This window comes from Gordionus sp. m RMFG-2023, chromosome 4 (assembly GCF_954871325.1).
Source record: "Gordionus sp. m RMFG-2023 chromosome 4, tfGorSpeb1-WG-v2, whole genome shotgun sequence".
Classification (NCBI taxonomy): Eukaryota; Metazoa; Nematomorpha; class Gordioida; order Chordodea; family Parachordodidae; genus Gordionus; species Gordionus sp. m RMFG-2023.
This window is the reverse complement of record NC_088778.1, coordinates 18587555-18606361: the sequence shown is the minus strand read 5'-3', so window position 1 is coordinate 18606361 and position 18807 is coordinate 18587555. Positions and strand designations below refer to the sequence as shown.

The 18807-nt window shown below is 29.7% G+C and overlaps 1 protein-coding gene across 1 annotated transcript in view; it reads right to left on the bottom strand.

Moving 5' to 3' along the window:
• Positions 1–18807, bottom strand: part of LOC135927740 (importin-7-like) — a 109119-nt gene that overhangs the window by 17031 nt on the left and 73281 nt on the right. Inside the window, exons 22-24 of the mRNA XM_065463894.1 lie at positions 17799–18157; positions 10476–10630; positions 10059–10151 (exon numbers count right to left, since the gene is read on the bottom strand). Coding sequence (XP_065319966.1) covers positions 10059–10151; positions 10476–10630; positions 17799–18157 — 607 coding nt within the window. The remainder of the gene's footprint in view (positions 1–10058; positions 10152–10475; positions 10631–17798; positions 18158–18807) is intronic.

Here is an 18807-nt window from a genome sequence, read left to right as displayed (position 1 = left end):
GGATTCAATTATAAAACATATGTAATCAAATATTTATAAATGACTTGAAAACATTTCCAAAATTAATAGTTTCAGTTATGTTATTTTAAATGTCCTAATAAAACCATTATATCACACTAGAATGCCTATCTGAATTAATAATTCTCTTTAATGATAAAAGAGTTGACTCTACGCCGTCTATTAATTTACGCTTTCTCCCATATATAAATAATTAGCGTAAAAAATTGAGTGTAAAAATTCAACAATAAAAAAATAGATAACATAATAAAAATTTAAATTGAGAATATATATTCAATATAAAAATGAATGGATATCAAATAGTGAGGTCGAATTTTTTTGGTATATTAAAATATTTTTAACTTTCAAATTATAAACTCCCCATTATTGAGCAGTATAAGTGATATAATGACCTAAAATATTAGGATCATTTTTCTCATTGACTTCATAACTATTACACCTCTAAGAGTGTAAATAATTTGATCAATTAAAGTATTGCCTCGTTTTTAATGTGATTTCCAGTAATATATTATATCGACTTAAAAGTAGAATAGAAGATAATTTACATTTGCACGTAATATTTTGCATTATACAACCCTATTTAAATATTTAGAAATCATCTACCAAACAAATATTAAGCGCTTTCCAAATAACCTCACTTATTATAGACCTGATAAGAGTGTAATTACTATCTGGTATGTAGGATTGTGAAATCAATACCCATTGTAGCTTCAATACCGTATTGATATTTATTATAATTGATGATATTTTAAATTTAATTGATTTTGTCAATTTTTTTTTTGATTACGCATTATCGAGCGTGTTATAATTGATGATATTTTAAATTTAATTGATTTTGTCAATTTTTTTTTTTGATTACGCATTATCGATTTTTTTTTAATCTTAAATATATAATATTATTATTACTATTCGTAATTACGTATTATTGATTTTTATTTAAAAAAAATAATATTAAAAATTATTATTATTATTTTTTAAAAAAAAGTTGTTGAAAAAAGAAAATTTTTGTTTTTAATTCATTATATTTTTTGATTAAAATTTTGAAAAAAAATAAAAATTAATAAAAAATTGGAATTCAAAAAAAAAGGGAATTTGTAGAAACACAAAAAAAAATAGTATTCTAGAAATTTTAAAAAGTGAGAAATATCCGTTTAAAAAAAAGGATTAAAGTAAGATATTTTGAATAAGGAAATTGTGTTGAAAGATAGATATAAAGATATAAGTGTTGATCGTTTATTGTGTTGAAAAATATAAAAAGATACTGAGTGTTGATTTTTTTTTATTATAAGCGTTGAGAATTATCACAGTGGTGCCGTGACCAAAGCCCAAGTGTTGTAAATTATTGAATAAATTTTAAAGAGTTGAATTTGAACAAAATATACAAGTGTTGTAAATTATTGAATAAATTTTAAAGAGTTGAATTTGAACAAAATATACAAGTGTTGTAAATTATTGAATAAATTTTAAAGAGTTGAATTTGAACAAAATATACAAGTGTTGTAAATTATTAAATAAATTTTAAAGAGTTGAATTTGAACAAAATATACAAGTGTTGTAAATTATTGAATAAATTTTAAAGAGTTGAAGTTGAACAGAATATACAAGTGTGTTGAGAAATTATATTGTAATTGTATTAAAGGTTGTTATATTGTAATAACAGGTTGTAATAATAAATTGGCATAAAACAGAGTTGTTTTACAAGGAAATTGTTGATAAATTGATATTAAATAAAATTAGAGAAGAGATTCGAAACGAATTTAGAGTAGAAAAAATTTTGAGTTGAATATATGTATAAGTGTATATTTGGAGTATTTACGTTATTAATACTGTCTTATTTATTAACACTACAAATTATTAAAATATTTATTTTAAAGGTGATTGTCAATTTTTTGTGAGATGAAAAGTTTTAAATTTATAAAATACTGGGAGGTACAATATAATATTATTGGAGCGTTGCTAGTATTGGGTATATGGATGTGTAGTTTAATCCTAGGAAGGAGGACTAGGCGCAATCGAAGTGTTAGAATCAAAGGGCAGACTTTAACGATAGAAGGAAATAATGGAGAGGAGGATGTGATGGGAAAGGTAACTTGGTTACCAGTGCAGGAATTAATAAAGGGTTGGACTGATAGTGAAGTATTAGGTTTATCAGAAAATAATTTAATAAATAGACGTGCTGAAGGCGATGTATTTGGAAAATATGGGTATAGAAGTCAAGTGTTGAGACCATATGGAGACAGAGAAAATCTGGTGAAAAATAGAACGGAGATGAGACCGAGATTTAATTCTCGAGAGAGAGGAGACATAACTTGTTATAATTGTGGTGGACAAGGACATATGGTTAGGGATTGTCAAGAAACAAAGTGTTTTGGATGCGGCAAACGTGGTCATATAGCCCCCTTTTGTCCGCAGAAACAAGAAAAATTGAGATGCGCCGGGTGCGGGAGATTTGGTCATAATAAAGAGGATTATAATGTAGATAGATATAATACAAGGGGTGGTTTCCCACAAAGGGGAATGGATCAACAAAATACTCCCATTGTGCGAACTATAGAAAATAAGAGGAGCGAAGAAATAATTGTGTCGAAACATACTGAGGAAGGAAAGGCGTTGAATGCGATGTGTTTTAAATGTCGGAAGGGCATGTGGCTAGAGATTGTTTAAATTGTTGACTATATGATAGTGTGGATGATATAATTAAAAGAGGGCAGGAAAAAGAGTTGAAAAATATAAAATCCAAGGATGTAATTGGAAAAAGTAAAGAAAAAGGGTTGAAAAATATGTATTACAATAGTAAAATAGAAGAAAAAAAAGATATAAATATGTTACAAGAAGGGAGGGCGTATGATATTTGTCCCAGAGTGTTGTTAAATTTTAATGGAAATTTTGTGTCAATGTTATTTGATACAGGGGCGGCGATTACAGTGATGGGATATGATACATATCAAAGTGTTTGGCCAGATGGTAGAATTAAACGGGAGGAAATAAAGGTTCGACAATTCGATGGATCAGAGATGACAATAATGGGAAGAGTCGAGATTGAGTTGATGATAGAGAGCAGAATAGAAGTGTTGGATTTATGGATCATTGATAAAAGAGTTGAAACGGTTTTGGGATGGGAATGGATTGTACGCATTGGTCCATGGTATAGTTTTTGGGGTGTATTTGCATGGTGTGGTATATTTTTGCCCATTGTAGGTGATGATGAAATTGAAAGTATGATATATTCGGGTAATCAAAGGTTGCCAGGGGTTGAGACTATATTTAATAGAGGAGATAGGAGAAGGGGAGGGAAGGTTTGAAATAAGAGAGACTTTTAGGGGGGAAATAGGGGAGAATTTTAGGGGGGAAATAAGAGAAAATTTTAAGGGGGAAATAAGGAAGACTTTTAGGGGGGAAATAGGGGAAAATTTTAGGGGGGGGGGAAATAAGGGAAAATTTTAGGGGGGAAATAGGGGAGACTTTTAGGGGGGAAATAGGGGAAAATTTTAGGGGGGAAATAAGGGAAAATTTTAGGGGGGAAATAAGGGAAAATTTTAGGGGGGAAATAAGGGAAAATTTTAGGGGGAAATAGGAGAGACTTTTAGAGGGGAAATAGGTGAGAATTTTAGGGGGGAAATAAGGGAAAATTTTAGGAGGGAAATAAGGGAAATTTTTAGAAATAGGGGAGAATTTTAAAGGGGGGACTTGGGGAGAGGATCGCGAAATGTCATGCAATGGGTTGCAAAAAAGAGAAATTGAGTTGTGAGGAGAAGAGTTGGAGACGGAAAAATTGAGAAGTGAAAAAGATATTGAGTTAGGAATGGCGCGAGTGCGGGAAGGAGTTAAGAAATTAGTTAACAAATATCAGGAGATTTTTGACGAAGGGTTGGGATGCTTAAGGGATTACGAAGTAGATATTAAATTAAAGGAAAATTGTGTACCAAAATTTTGTGCGTTGCGAAGAATACCGTTTGAATGGCGAAAGGAGGTGGAAATAGAGTTGAATCAATGGGTGAGAAGGGGCATCGTATGTCCAGTGGAATATAGTGAGTGGGCAACGCCCTTAGTGCCTGTGAAGAAAGCAAATGGGAAGCTTCGATTGTGCTCAGATTTCCGGGTAACTTTAAACCCGTGGGTCGTAGAAGTAAAATATCCGTTGCCACGGATTGAGGAGATATTGGCCAATTTAAAGGGGAGTTTATATTTTTCCAAAGTGGATTTTTCCAATGCGTATTTACAACTGCGAGTGAGGCCAGAGGTGAGAAATTTGTTAACAATTACTACTCCGCAAGGGTTGTATGCATTTTGTAGATTGCCGTTTGGACTTAGCGTATCGGCTCCGATTTTTCAGCGGACCATGGCGGCTGTTTTCCAGGGGTTGGAAGGGGTTTACTATTATATGGATGATGTGTTGGTAACAGGAATAACGCCTGAACAACATGAACAGAGGTTGGAAGAGGTATTTAGGAGAATTCAGGAAAAGGGTTTGCGAGCAAGTGCTGAAAAAGTGTGTTGGGGGTCACAGAAGTTGTGTATTTGGGACACAGAATTACAGGAAAAGAGGTGAGACCTATAGATAAAAATATGGTTGAAATAACAAATATGTGTAGGCCAAGTAATAAAGTGGAGATACAATCATTTTTAAGGATGGTCATTTATTATCATCGATTTGTGGAGGATTTTGCGCAAATTGCGGCACCATTATACGAATTGTTGAAAAAAGGAGCACGTTTTGAGTGGAAAAACGAGCAGGAGGAGGCGTTTGAAGCGTTGAAATGTAAGATTGGAAAGGAACCAGTGCTTATGTGCTATAACAATGATTTGGAGGTTGTGTTGGCAGTGGATGCATCCAATAAAGGGGTTGGTGGAGCCTTATTACATTATATAGATGGGTTGGAAAGACCGGTGATATTTTTCTCCTGGATCTTTAAATCAGCGGAGACGAGGTACTCGGTTATTGAAAAAGAAGCGTTGGCGGTAATATTTGGGTTGACCAAGTGTAGGGAATATTTAATTGGGCGGAAGTTTGTTATATATACGGATCACAAACCTTTAGTGCATCTTTTTAAGAAGGATAATAAAGAGTTGATGTTATCGCCAAGATTACAGAGATGGTATTATTGGTGGGTAGTTTTGACGTTCAAGTCAAATATCGGCGTGGGAGAGAGAATTATTTACCGGATATTTTATCCAGATGTGGAGCAGGAGAAATTTGTGATGAAAAAAAAGGGGATGAGGAAGAGAATGAGCAAGGGATGATTCGAACGGTAGCGGCAATATCTAGAGGAGGACCCGTAACATGGGAAGGGCTGAAAAGTGCTACATTGAAGGATCGAGAGTTGACGCGAATTAAGGCGTGTATAGCGGGTAGAAAACCATGGAATTGAGGACAAGAGGTTCAAAAATGTAGAAAAAGAGTTGACAATAGTGGATGAATGTGTGGTGCGAGGAAATCGTAGAGTAGTTCCGAGGAAATTAAGGGAAGCCGTGTTGAACATGATTCATGCTGGGCATTAAGGGGTTGAACGAATGAAACAATGGGGAAGAGAATATGTGTGGTGGCCCGGAATGAATGAGGAGATTATAAATATAAGCCGGGGTTGCGTGATGTGTAACTCTTGGGACAGAATGCCTCGTAGAGATAAAGAAAGTGTTTGGCCGAAAGCTACTCAGGCGTGGGACAGGGTTCACATCGACTTTTTTGATTTTGAGAACAAGATCTATATACTTGTGGTGGATGCTTATTCAAAGTGGGTAGAATATGAGGAGGTGAGAGGTTTAACGACGCAAGTGGTGATAAAAACATTAAAAAATCTGTGGGCCAGGTTTGGGGTTGCAAAAATAATTGTTTCGGATGGAGGGCCAGCGTTTGTAAGTAGGAATTTTAAAACCTTTTGTGCTAAAACGGGTGCAAAACATATATTAGCTCCACCTTACCATCCGAGTTCCAATGGTCAGGCGGAACGAATGGTGGCGGTAGTAAAGAGTTGGTTAAGAAAATTTAAATATGGAGGGGGCGAGATTTGGATAGCGGTAGCGTATTACAATAATAGCAAAAAAGAGGAGGAAAAATCTCCAGTGGAGAAATTTTTGGGGCGTCGGACTCGTATGCTATTGGATTTATTGAAGCCCGCGCCGGATGAGTTGCAAATGACAAAGGTTAATGATGAGCAAGTGGTGAATAAGACCTGCGAATTTGTGATAGGTCAAAATGTGTGGATCAGAAATTATGGAGGTTCAAGGAAATGGGAGTTGGGAATAATAATGGAGAAATTGGGGAGCAGATTATATAAAGTCAAGTTTAGGGATGGAAGAGATGGTATAAGACATTCCGATCAAATACGGAGGGGAGTTGAACCGAGGCGGTTGAGATCGGGAGGTGAAGTGTTGAGAGAGAAGTGAAATATCAGGAATAAAGAGTTTTAATATATAAAAGAGAAGGGGTGAAACCAAGAGTTATATCTTTGTGAATTTGTAATATATAAGGACAAAGAGATGCAAAACCTGATTGACCAAGTGAAATATCAGAAATAAAGAGTTGTAATATATAAAAAGAGGGGGTGAAACAAGAGTTCTATCTTTGTGAATTTGTAATATCTAAGGACAAAGAGCTGCAAGCCTGACTAAAAGGATGATCATAAGAATAAGCGTATATACGCAAAATACTGAGGAGCGTTTATCCGAATTCCATACGCCGGCAGTTCAATCCAGCCCGATACGAAGAGGACGAAATCCTCCACGGACTTGTTATCTCTGCCAATCCCGAGACCACCTACAAGATCGGTGTCCGCGGAGACCAAGGCGACAACTAGAAAGACAGCCAACCCGAGATATCCAGACGGGACCAGTGATACAGGAGGTACCTGTGTCGAGGGTGGCGCCTACGGTAGCGGAAGCATTGGATACTACAAGCAATGGACCAGTGGAAGCACCAGAAATAGTAGATTAAAGAAATGACGGATTTGGAATTGGACGCTTTCCTGAGGGGGGAATGAAGGAATGGTCTTCTGTTGGCGGCGGCGTATTATAATTGATGATATTTTAAATTTAATTGATTTTGTCAATTTTTTTTTTGATTACGCATTATCGAGCGTGTTATAATTGATGATATTTTAAATTTAATTGATTTTGTCAATTTTTTTTTGATTACGCATTATCGATTTTTTTTTAATCTTAAATATATAATATTATTATTACTATTCGTAATTACGTATTATTGATTTTTATTTTAAAAAAAATAATATTAAAAATTATTATATTATTATTATTTTTTAAAAAAAAGTTGTTGAAAAAAGAAAATTTTTGTTTTTAATTCATTATATTTTTTTGATTAAATTTTTGAAAAAAAATAAAAATTAATAAAAAATTGGAATTCAAAAAAAAAGGGAATTTGTAGAAACACAAAAAAAAATAGTATTCTAGAAATTTTAAAAAGTGAGAAATATCCGTTTAAAAAAAAAGGATTAAAGTAAGATATTTTGAATAAGGAAATTGTATTGAAAGATAGATATAAAGATATAAGTGTTGATCGTTTATTGTGTTGAAAAATATAAAAAGATACTGAGTGTTGATTTTTTTTTTATTATAAGCGTTGAGAATTATCACAATATTATCATTGTATATTCAATACCGTAGTGATATTTTGGTATTGTAGAATCAATAACCATATTGACTTTTAAGAGATATAGCTTCAAATATATTGGCGGCCATTAAAATTGTAAAATATTTATTATTATATATTTTTTCATCGTTTCTAAAAAATTTATTTAAAATAGATTTAATAGTTTTTAAATATATTTAAATGATTATAAAAATGATTTTCTATTCTTTTATATAATTTTTTCAAAGAATTTATTTATTTTACAATTCTTGATATCCTATATAATATTTTGTGATGTGCTAATTTATAATTGTCGATTTAACTATAAATATTGATTCAAAGATTTGTAAATTATATTTTAGATTTTATTCATAAAAGTTGAGGTTCGATCATAAATTATTAATAAGGTATTGATTTTGCAATATTGTAGAAATACCGTATTGATTTTACAATACCCACCAACCTGGGTACAAGGGACTTGCCGTAATTTAATTTTTTTTAAAACATCCAGGGTAGGGATATTTTAAATCGCCATTTTTATCTATAAAATTAAAAATAATATATTTAAAAAAGTCCGGAAAATGCCGATTTGATTTTATGACTATTTCCGGTTTTTGACATTTAAACATTTTTACCATATTTAATATTATATAACTTTAAAGGCTTACCATTAGGCTATATAAAAAAAATTAAATGACGCTTCTAGCTAAATTATATCCAAAGATATTTAAAATTGAAGGAAAAGCATTTTTTCCCTAAATGCCCCATTTTTTCGACCTTTAGAAGCCCATATATCAGACGCTGTTTTGAGTTGAAGGCTAAATTTTTATTTTTTCTTAGTTATAATATTGGCAAACTATAGTTAAAATTTTAGAAAAATCTGAGGGAGTCGGGTTGAAACTCATGTTGATTTGTCATGAATTTACCATATATTATATATATATAAATAAATAAACCTGTCTTTGGCCATGTATTTTATTTACTTTATGTAAAAGAAATAAATACTATGGCAACAAAAAGTTTTAATATTTTTTTTACATATCGCGATTCATTATCAATTTCACAGATATATGTTTTATACTTTCTTCACTTAGTGTGAAAATCTTGGACTTGGTTCGGAGATTATATTCGTTGAAAGAAGTTTTAATCATCATTATTATGATCATTAAGTGATAATCCAGGTCATAGATTAGGAAGTGACATAGCCAACCTCATAGTTGCATGAATTGTAACTTAACAGTCAATTCTATGGACAGACATGGGTTAAATTATATTAAAAGCCAGAGTTGTCAGAAGCGTCATTCATCAATAAATAAACTCCTCAGCCTATCCCGAATATAATGCTCGAATCCTAATATCTTAGAACCTCGTAACTTTTAATCAGATGTTGAACCCACAACTAGCCCATGGGCTATGGGTAAATCTCTCATATTGGAGTATACTTAAGTTACCACTTTTCCCATGAATGTGTAACACTCAATCAGAAACCAAAAAAATAAATATAAAATTTCAATTTTAACCCAATTGCTACATCCTGAGTGCCCTGATACTTTCTTTTTTTTTGAAAAGTTTGTCTAATAAAATTTAAGCCCAAACATTGGATACCAAAGAATTCCTTTTTTTTAAGACGAAAAATACAAATAGAACTTTTAAATATAATTACTGCTCTTTTTTAGGGACTCAATTATGTTTTTAATAGTTAATTTTTTATTTATGCTTTTTTTAAATTTTATTTGTTATTTGATATGTAGTTTATTTTATATATTTTAATAGAATAATAAAAAGTGTAGATCTTTAAAAAAAACGGGAAAAAAATTGCATAAATTGTAAGTCCTATAGTCATTAGATGTCAGTGTAGCCTGGTCAGACAAATTGGTCAAAAAATTTTTACGAATAAGGACTAAATATTGAAAATGTATTTAAAGCTGATAATTAGGCAAATTTATGTCGTCTTTCTTCATAAAAAAATTAATATGTATCCGGCCGAAAATATAGAAAATTTCTAAGGGCCGTGCGAACCTCTACTAGTCTTTGTAAGAATTTAATAATTTCTATACTAGACATAAGATTACATTGTTACCTTATCAACCTTTTACTAGTGTTATATCCCTTAAATATTCAAATTCAATTAGTTTTTAATAACTACAAACTTTTTCTATTTTTATAAATATATCCGAAAAGGGTAGAATTGCGTTTCTTGCATACTTAGCTTTTAATATCTCGGGTAAGCTATCGAGTTCAAATTACGTTTCTTATCTAATAATAACATTTATAATTTTCATAGAAATTTATATTGGAAATAAATGCGCGTGATATGATGACATATATAACAGTTTTAAAAGGGGGGTGGGGAGTTGTGTTATGCCCCATCCAATTGAGTTATTTTTCCCATCTTACCAAGATATCAATATATAAATAAATATTTATCAATATTAAAGAAATTTATATAAACAAAAACTTTTGATAGCGTCTATATCATCGTCATCAGAACTATCTGCATTATTTGTTTCATCTGCGTCTTCCCATGAAGATTCGCTATTCTGTATCCGTGCTAAATTATACATTTTATTCATTAAATTAATGTACATAATATAGAATACTATAAGAATAAATAAATATATTTAGTGGAACATATCTATATAAATTTTTTCCGAGTAATCTGATCAGGAGAAATTTCCCAAAATAAAATAGGAGGGAGCCGATAAGTTAGACATTATGTACCAAAAATTTGTGTCATAGGAAATTTGATATAAGAATATGTATCTCTAGGAATACTTATCAATATAAGATCAAAGAAAATGGGCGTTATTATAAAAAACAGTTTTTTTATTGCAATGCATTATCATTTATGAAAAATGTTATATGATTTATTTACCATTGTTGATTTTCTTGATATCCTCCAATATTTTGATAAGTGAAGATATAAATTTAGGGGAGTGTTTTTGAATAGAAGTTATATGTTGTCTACTTTCGGCTGGTAAGTTTATAAGGGTGCAAAGTCCTAATGCGCAAACTTTATTATCGTGTAATCTTATAAAACAACATATATTGTACTTATATAGAAAAAAATATTTCAACTTTCACTATATAAGGCTTCATTCAAAATTTTGAAATCTTTCTGCTTATTGCAGGGCGTCGAACCGTTAAACATAATGGTTCAGTTCCATTCAGATTCATATTTTAACAATTTAAAATATAGTTAACAAATTAAGTAAAAACATACACACACAAAAATTTTACTATTTAAAAAATAATTGTATAATCATTTAAAAGAAATAATTTAAATAACTGTTATGAACAGGCTCGAAATACCGGTAATTTCGGCTTCATGGTTTAGTTCGAGATCCTTGTAGTTATTTTTAATTATATGCTATCCATTTAAATCATAACATAAGTCAAATTTTTTAGAAATCTATTTATTCTTTAACATAAAGTAGCTCTAGATATCAGTGATTATAATTCAGAATTGGTGTTGTTAAATGGTTGATTTACATTTTGGTCGAAAAAATGAACACCAAAAAATGGGTTGATCTGGTGGACCAAATCTATCGACCCAAAATCAATTAAATATAATATTTTATTGTATATTTTTTCTCATTAATATTTTTTGATGATAGTAATAGTTCAGACCATGATTTATGAACAGAAAGAGTATTTCAATATTAATATCAATATCGAAATAATAACCTAGTTCATTCTAAAATCCTTTTTAATTTAAATTTAAATATATAGTATCTAGATGATGGTACCATTTGCGGACCTTCTAAAAATATTCTTGCAGCAATAGAATATATAGAGAAGAATTCAAACATAGGCCTTACTCTAAATAAAGCTAAATCTGAAATATGCCTTTTAATTCAAATACTCTCGAAGTCCAAGAATTTAAAATCATTAAAAAAAGTGAAATTAATCTTCTAGGTTCACATTTAAGCAGTTTTTCCAATTGTGAGGTGTTCGTGGAAAAATTTTTTGAAGGCTTATTAGGACTTAAAAATATTTTAAAAGAAATTCCTTCACACCAAAGCTTTTTTCTTTTAAAAAAATATTTATTTTTACCAAAGATTTTACATATTTTTAGATCTTTTTCCTTTTTTTTTAAATAATGAAATTATTAATCGTGTTCATGAATTTTTTAGAAAATATTTTAAATATTAAATTGGAAGATTTTAATTGGGGTTCTTACAATTACCCTCGAAAATGGGTGGTTTAGATTTATATCCATTAAATCATATATCTCTTTCCTCATTTTTGGCATCGCGTTTGATGAATAACGCCATGATATCTTCTTTTATCTCTCCTAAAGATAACCTTTTAAATTCAGCCTTGACAGCTTGGGTATCTTTAGCTCCACCTGAAGCTGTTTTACCCACAATCTTAACACACCAATCTATTTTTGAACCTTTAATTAAAAAAATTAAATAATCTCATCAAACCCCCCCCCCTTTGGAGTATATTCAACTATTACAGAATGCTGACTGTACTTGTGGTTATGAATGGTTGGAAGCATTACCAAGTCGTAACCTAGGTAACCTCTTATCAGATGAACAATTAAGAGTTGCCATAGGCCATCGACTTGGATGTAACATTGTTCAACCAAATATATTAGTTGACTCCAAAGGGAGACATGGTCAAAATTGTATATATAGTCAAGGCAGGCATGCAAGGCATGAATCAATTAATTTAGCTAATAGCTGTTCTCCTACCAGGGCCCGAATGCCAAACATCCTGGAGCCTACAAATTTATCATTAGATGATGGGTTAAGGCCAGATGGCTTAACTTCCGTGCCTTGATCTTTAGGGAAATCCTTAATTTGGGACATCACATGCGTATCTTTATAAAAAATTTAAATTCTAATCCGGTTGATATAGCCGAGAAAAAAAACAATGAAATATTCCAAATTCACAAATTATATTTTTATACCGATCGTTATCTCTTCCATTGGACATATGCCAAGCGGAACTTTAAAATTCTTAAAAAATATAAGTGATAAGATAAGAGCCCTTACATCAGAACCAAAAGAATGCTCTTTTTTAAAACAAAATCTGCAAATAACTATTTTAAAATATAACTATTCATGTTTTTTTGGGAACTTGAAGTCCCCTCCGTTTTTATAAAATAATCTTTTCTTTTATTTTATATTTGATATGTTAATTTTAATATAATTTTATTTGATAGTAGTAACAAAAGCAATATTTGAAAAAAAATAATCTTGAATTATTAAATTAGAATTTTTTTATCAATTGTTCTCTTTTTAATATATAAATATTTTTTACTTTATACTACCAACTCGGATTGTGATCGTGAACCCAAGTTATCAAGTCGGAGACAATTAGTTCACTTCAATATTAATTAATATCTAATTTTAATTATCTTGCAGTGCCGGTAAATAAATTACTAATTGAAATTTGTCAGTTTAGTGATTTTATTTTCACATATATTATCAAAAATGGGCAGTCTATATTTTATTAATTAAAAATTTGGAACAGGGAGCGAGTTTAAAATAAAAATTAGAGAAATCGGGACTAAAAATAAATTAACATTTTGGGCCAGGTGGGAAAGGCATTTTCTTAGACAGGAACCTTGATTTTAAAATATTTTTTGAATCCAAATGGACTCGACTTCGACAAAAAAAATTATTTTATCATTAGGAAATCTTTATTATCTATCCTAAAATATTTATAAATATTCCGATTTCAATATCGCACTTTTTAACACTCCAAAAAAATTTAAAACTTTTTTGATCAGATGAACATATGTGAAAATTTTGAATTTTTTTCCGGATCTTTATTTATTTTTTTATCATTTTACAACTTCAAATTTTTAAAATTAATTTTTTTAAAAAATTTTATACTTGAATATAGGTTCCTGGACAGATCAGGACAAAAAGTTAGTGCTAAATTTTTTTGATTTAGTATAAAATATAAATATAATATTAAAGGGAATATGAACATTAATTAAATTTAATTGTATTATATTTAAATTTGCTTGCAGTTGAAAAGGTTACTCATTGCTTGCTGAATAAACTGGTAGTATTTTGCCAATCGCCTTCATCTGATTTTTTCAACCATTTTTTTTATCGTTAAGAAGCTCGATTTAGCTGATTTTAATTATAAAATAATATAACATATGCCTTGAGATTTCGCTAATAGATGTCCAGACTTTCTGCCACTCACCCGTGGGCTATAAATATTTTTTAACCTTTCATAGCACAGGTGGAAATATACAGATCCCAGTTATATAAAACAGTTATTTCTTAAAATTCTCTTGATATTTTTAACTAATAGCTTAAAATTTTTAAGTAAAGTATTATAAAAATTATATTATCCAAAAATTATTGAAGTACTATAAAAAATAGAATTGTAACCTGAAAACATCGTAATATATTAAAAACGTGTTAATGTGAAATTCGTAGAACTAATATATGGGGTTAAAATAATGAATACACTTTGGGATAAAATGTCATATAGTACGTTATAATATAGACTAAATTTGCAATAAACTTATGGAAATTATGAATATATTTTTAAAGAGTAAATTAAAACTACCTTAAATAAATGAATAAAATTGCGGGTAATTACATTGATAAATGAGGAAAGAATTGTGGCCGGTGTTATATCTTAATATCTTATATATTTTAAAAGGTTATCATTTGAATATTATATTTGTAATACAATATTATAACTTTCCTACATTTAATATTATATTATCGAAGTTAATCAAATTGCATCTATTAGAAGTTAAATATGATAATTATATAAATATATATATATACAAAAGAAATACAAATAAAATTCACTATTTTAAACATAATTGATATAATAACCGGGATCAAGATACAGGGGTAAGTATTGACATATGTATTTCATATCGATATATATGGTAAAAAATACACGGGGTTAAACGCTGGATATTGAAAATAAAAGTATCAAAAAGTAAAATAAATCAAAAATTATTAAGCCTATATTGGAGGTTTAAATGATACATAATTATGAATGCCCAAGATGATACTAAATTGGAGTTCAATTCTCAAAAATGATTGAGTACATGATTGATATGGTCGATGAATTGAAAAGATGGTTATGGACGGTGATTCAGGCGCGCACAGAGGAATTTGGTTTAAGAAGGGGGTAGGGGGTGGATAATAAAATTTTTAAGAAATATTATTGTTTTTTAAAAATATTTATTAGGACTAATAACTATATTTAATATACAATTTTAAATTTATGTGAATTATAAAAAAATTATATGTAAAAATCACTTAAATGACTTAAAATAGAAATTTGAATTTTATGAGCCTTTAAAATTTATAAAGTATAAAAAATTTAAATGTTGGAAATATAAATTAATACACCAAAAATTTCTTAAGAATAATTGTATTTTGTATGTTATATATTTACAATGTAAAATCCAATCTTCGTTGGGATTGAGCTAATTTTTCAATTATCTCATCCTTACTTATCGTCAAATGCCTATGAATATTCAAAAGATCCAAACCTTTGAATCTACTTTCAGAAGTTGTAATTCTTGGTATGTTTTTCAGAGGCCTTGCAGGTCGGATCCCCAGGCCGGACTGTATTTTAATTTATTTAAATATGCCCGGGCCAGGTCTGAAATTTTTTTAAAAAAACACCTGGGCTGGGCTAAAATTTTTTTAAAAAACACCCAGGCCGGCTCTATATTTTAAAACAGCCTATATGAAATAGTTATTATTAGCTATAAAAATCAAAAATAAATATAATATATTTTAAAAATCTGGGCCGGGCCTGAAAATTTTATTTTAAAAAAAGCCGGGCCGGGCCGAAATTTTTTTTAAAAAAAGCCAGGCCGGGTCTGAAAATTTAAAAACCCGGGCTGGGGCTGAATTTTTTTTTAAAAAAAAGCTGGGCCGGGCCTGAAAATTTTTTTAAAAAACCCGGGCCTTGCCCTGCAAATGGTACCTCTGCAGGGCTTTGTTATTCTTCTTAAAAAAGAGAATGTTCTCTCATTAGTTTACTGGGAAGAGTTACTAATATATATAAGCCCTTTAAATACAATAATTGTTTGAAATAATGCAGAGCATCCATAGCATTTTTTGGAACTATATCAACCATAGTTGATCTTATAAACATAGTTATTCAGCTAATAAGGCATCATAAGATACTTTAACATCTTCATGATAAAAATCTAACAAATATTTTTTTTTCTATCATCATCTGAAAAAGGTTGGGAAGGCTTGTGGAAGTAATATTTGCAGATTGGTAAGTGCTGCATGATGAATTAAAAACCATTAAATTATTTGGGTTATAAATGTATCTGTATCTAAGATATACCTTCTATCCATAAAAGCTGTTACTTCATGATGGTGGAGACTCTATCTCGTTGGACAAGGTTGCAATTTCTTTCTCCCTGTTGGACAATTTCAGAAATAATTATTATTTGACTAGAAATTGAAAATGGTAGATAAATATTACGCCACTAAAAATTTGAAAATAATAAGTAAATATTACGCCAAGGAAAACTTGAAATCGAAATTAATTGATAAAATAACTTATTAGATGAATGTGATAAATAAATGTAATTAAGTATATATTTAATATGAGATAGGAATAAATTTTAACATATATAAATTAATATAAACAATAATATTTTTGAAAAATATATCCGGCATCTGCATTTTTTGGCTGGGGAAGGGGGGATTTGTCCCCCTGTTCCCCCGGGGATTTGTCCTCCTGCCCCCTCCCCCCACTGCGTACACGCCTGCGGTGATTAGAAGACAAAGACTGAATGCGGAACACCTAAAGAACATTAAAGAAAAAACATCACAAATCTTTGCCGAATATATTGTAATTAAATTATGCATCTTAATCTTTTTAAGACCCCGTGTGATTTGTATTTTTTAGGAGAAACATGTCATAATCTAATATTAAATTCAATGGTTCGAAGTTAATGGATATTTTTTTATGGAGAGTTTAATTTTGTAAATTAAATCAATGAAAAGAAAGAATTATTTTTATATTTTTGTTGAAATAAAATTTATACCAGGAAAAATTTATTGCAATAAAGTTAATAATTTTATTAACCAATGTTCTATATTCTTAAAACCTTTTAGCATGTAAAATTCACAATTCATCTAATACTTTATTTGAGCAAGTATGTCTCATCTGGTTTAAAATTATTGCATAATATAATATTTAAAACCAATATTTTCACTTTCATTCAATCGTTTAAAAATATCAAATTAGTTTGATATTAAAAAAACGCAAAATCGCATGGATTAAAAAAACGTTGTGTTTGAAATGGCCCTAATAAATTTATGTTTTTATAAAAAAAATTACCTTTTAAATTTATATTCAATTCGCAATGACCAAAAATGTTTTTTTTAAATATTTGATCCAAAAAAAATTTATTGGAGTTTTAAAAGGTACAATATTTTAATGAAATCGGAAATTTTATAAACATTGAAGGATAATAAACATTTCCGTAGTTACTTTTCTAAATTATTAATTTTGCTAAAATGTAATTCTTTTGCCGAAGTCCGAGTCCATCTGGATTCAAAATCTCGAGTTCATAACTTGGGTTAACAATTATGACTCGAGTTGGTAGTGTAAAATAAAAAATATATAATATTTGCAAATTATGAAGAGAACAATTGGTATGAAAGGATTCTAATTAATTAATACAAAACAATTATTTCGATGATAATATTGAACTACTTGTCCTCTAGTTCATAACTCAAATTCTGAACTTAGCAAGTAAATTAACTATAAACTCTGAATCGGAGTTGAACAACACCAAGCCTTACAATAAGAAAATTCAATTTCAACTCTTTTTATTTAAAATATTGTATAAAAATATGAATGAACAAAAAATAAACAATAAAATATTATTCTGGTATTGGGTCGGAGCTCTTGTCGATAGATTTTGTCGACGTGATCAACCCATTTGGTTGGGTTGGGCTCAGAGATAGATTTGGTAGGTGCTCAGGACGATAGATTTTGTCGACAAAATCGATCCATTTGGTTGGATTGGGTCTGGTTCATTTTTTTAACCAAAAATCCTGATAATTCGACCAAAATAACTATTTAACAACACTACTCACAATACATGATTTATTATTATTAAAGACAAATAAATTTAAAGGCCTCGAATTCAATTTTTTAAAATGATTTTACAGAAATGAGTTAGTAATAATATATTTAAAAAAGCTTTAGAATATACCCTAAAAAGTATTCAATATTTTGCATCCAAACGTCCACGAATTTATCGATAAAAGATATAGGACCAAAATTAATATTATTCGCATTGCGAGAGTCATTTTCACGAAACTCTTTTTCCAAAATGGTCAACTTATTAAGCGTAAGTTGAGGATTGATGAAGAAACAGGCGATAACGATTTGTAAATTCATCATTTTGCATTCTTCAGAAATTTTATCATCTTTTTCACTTTCATCATCTAAACCATTTTTGTTATTAGTCAAATTATTCGTCTCGAGTTCATTGTTGGTAATCAGTTTATTTTTGTTTCCTATTATGAGCCATAACCGTTTGAAGACTATCTCTAAACTTGGTGGTATTAGCTAATTTATTATAACATGGTGATTAAAAAATTAAATAGATGTGATCATTAGGTTATTTAAATTATATAATAAGTAACGTCATATATATATAACAGAGTTATATATATACAACAGAATAATGCTTGGTTCTCTCATGAAAAGTTCATCAAACCGGGATAAAAGTTGTAAAATAATAAGAGGACTATCCGCGTTTTTTTGACAGGCCGCAGTTACCTGTTCGCGCAAGAGGGAAAGCCACTTATTTAAACATGTTTGGGAAATAAGAGGAGAGGTAAAAAGCCTATGCCCGATTAAATAAAAAATTTGATTATGGATAGGTTATATTGGCTATGTTAATTTTACTTTTAATTAACATTATGAGAACCTATAAATAAACATATGATTAAATAAAATAAAAATACCAGTATAAATACAGTACAATCACTTGTCAATAATACTATTTCTTTATATCCAACTTTGAAGATAATCCCATTCGATATTTAATATAATAACCATCATACCGGAAAAAACAGAACCTCCTCGCAAAAATTAAATTTAATATAAATATAATCAAGATAGGTCTGTAATAAGTGTGGTAGAATATATAAATAGTATAATTAAAAGAAATAAAGGGAAGAGGAGGAAATATGGGTAATAAATACAAATCAAGT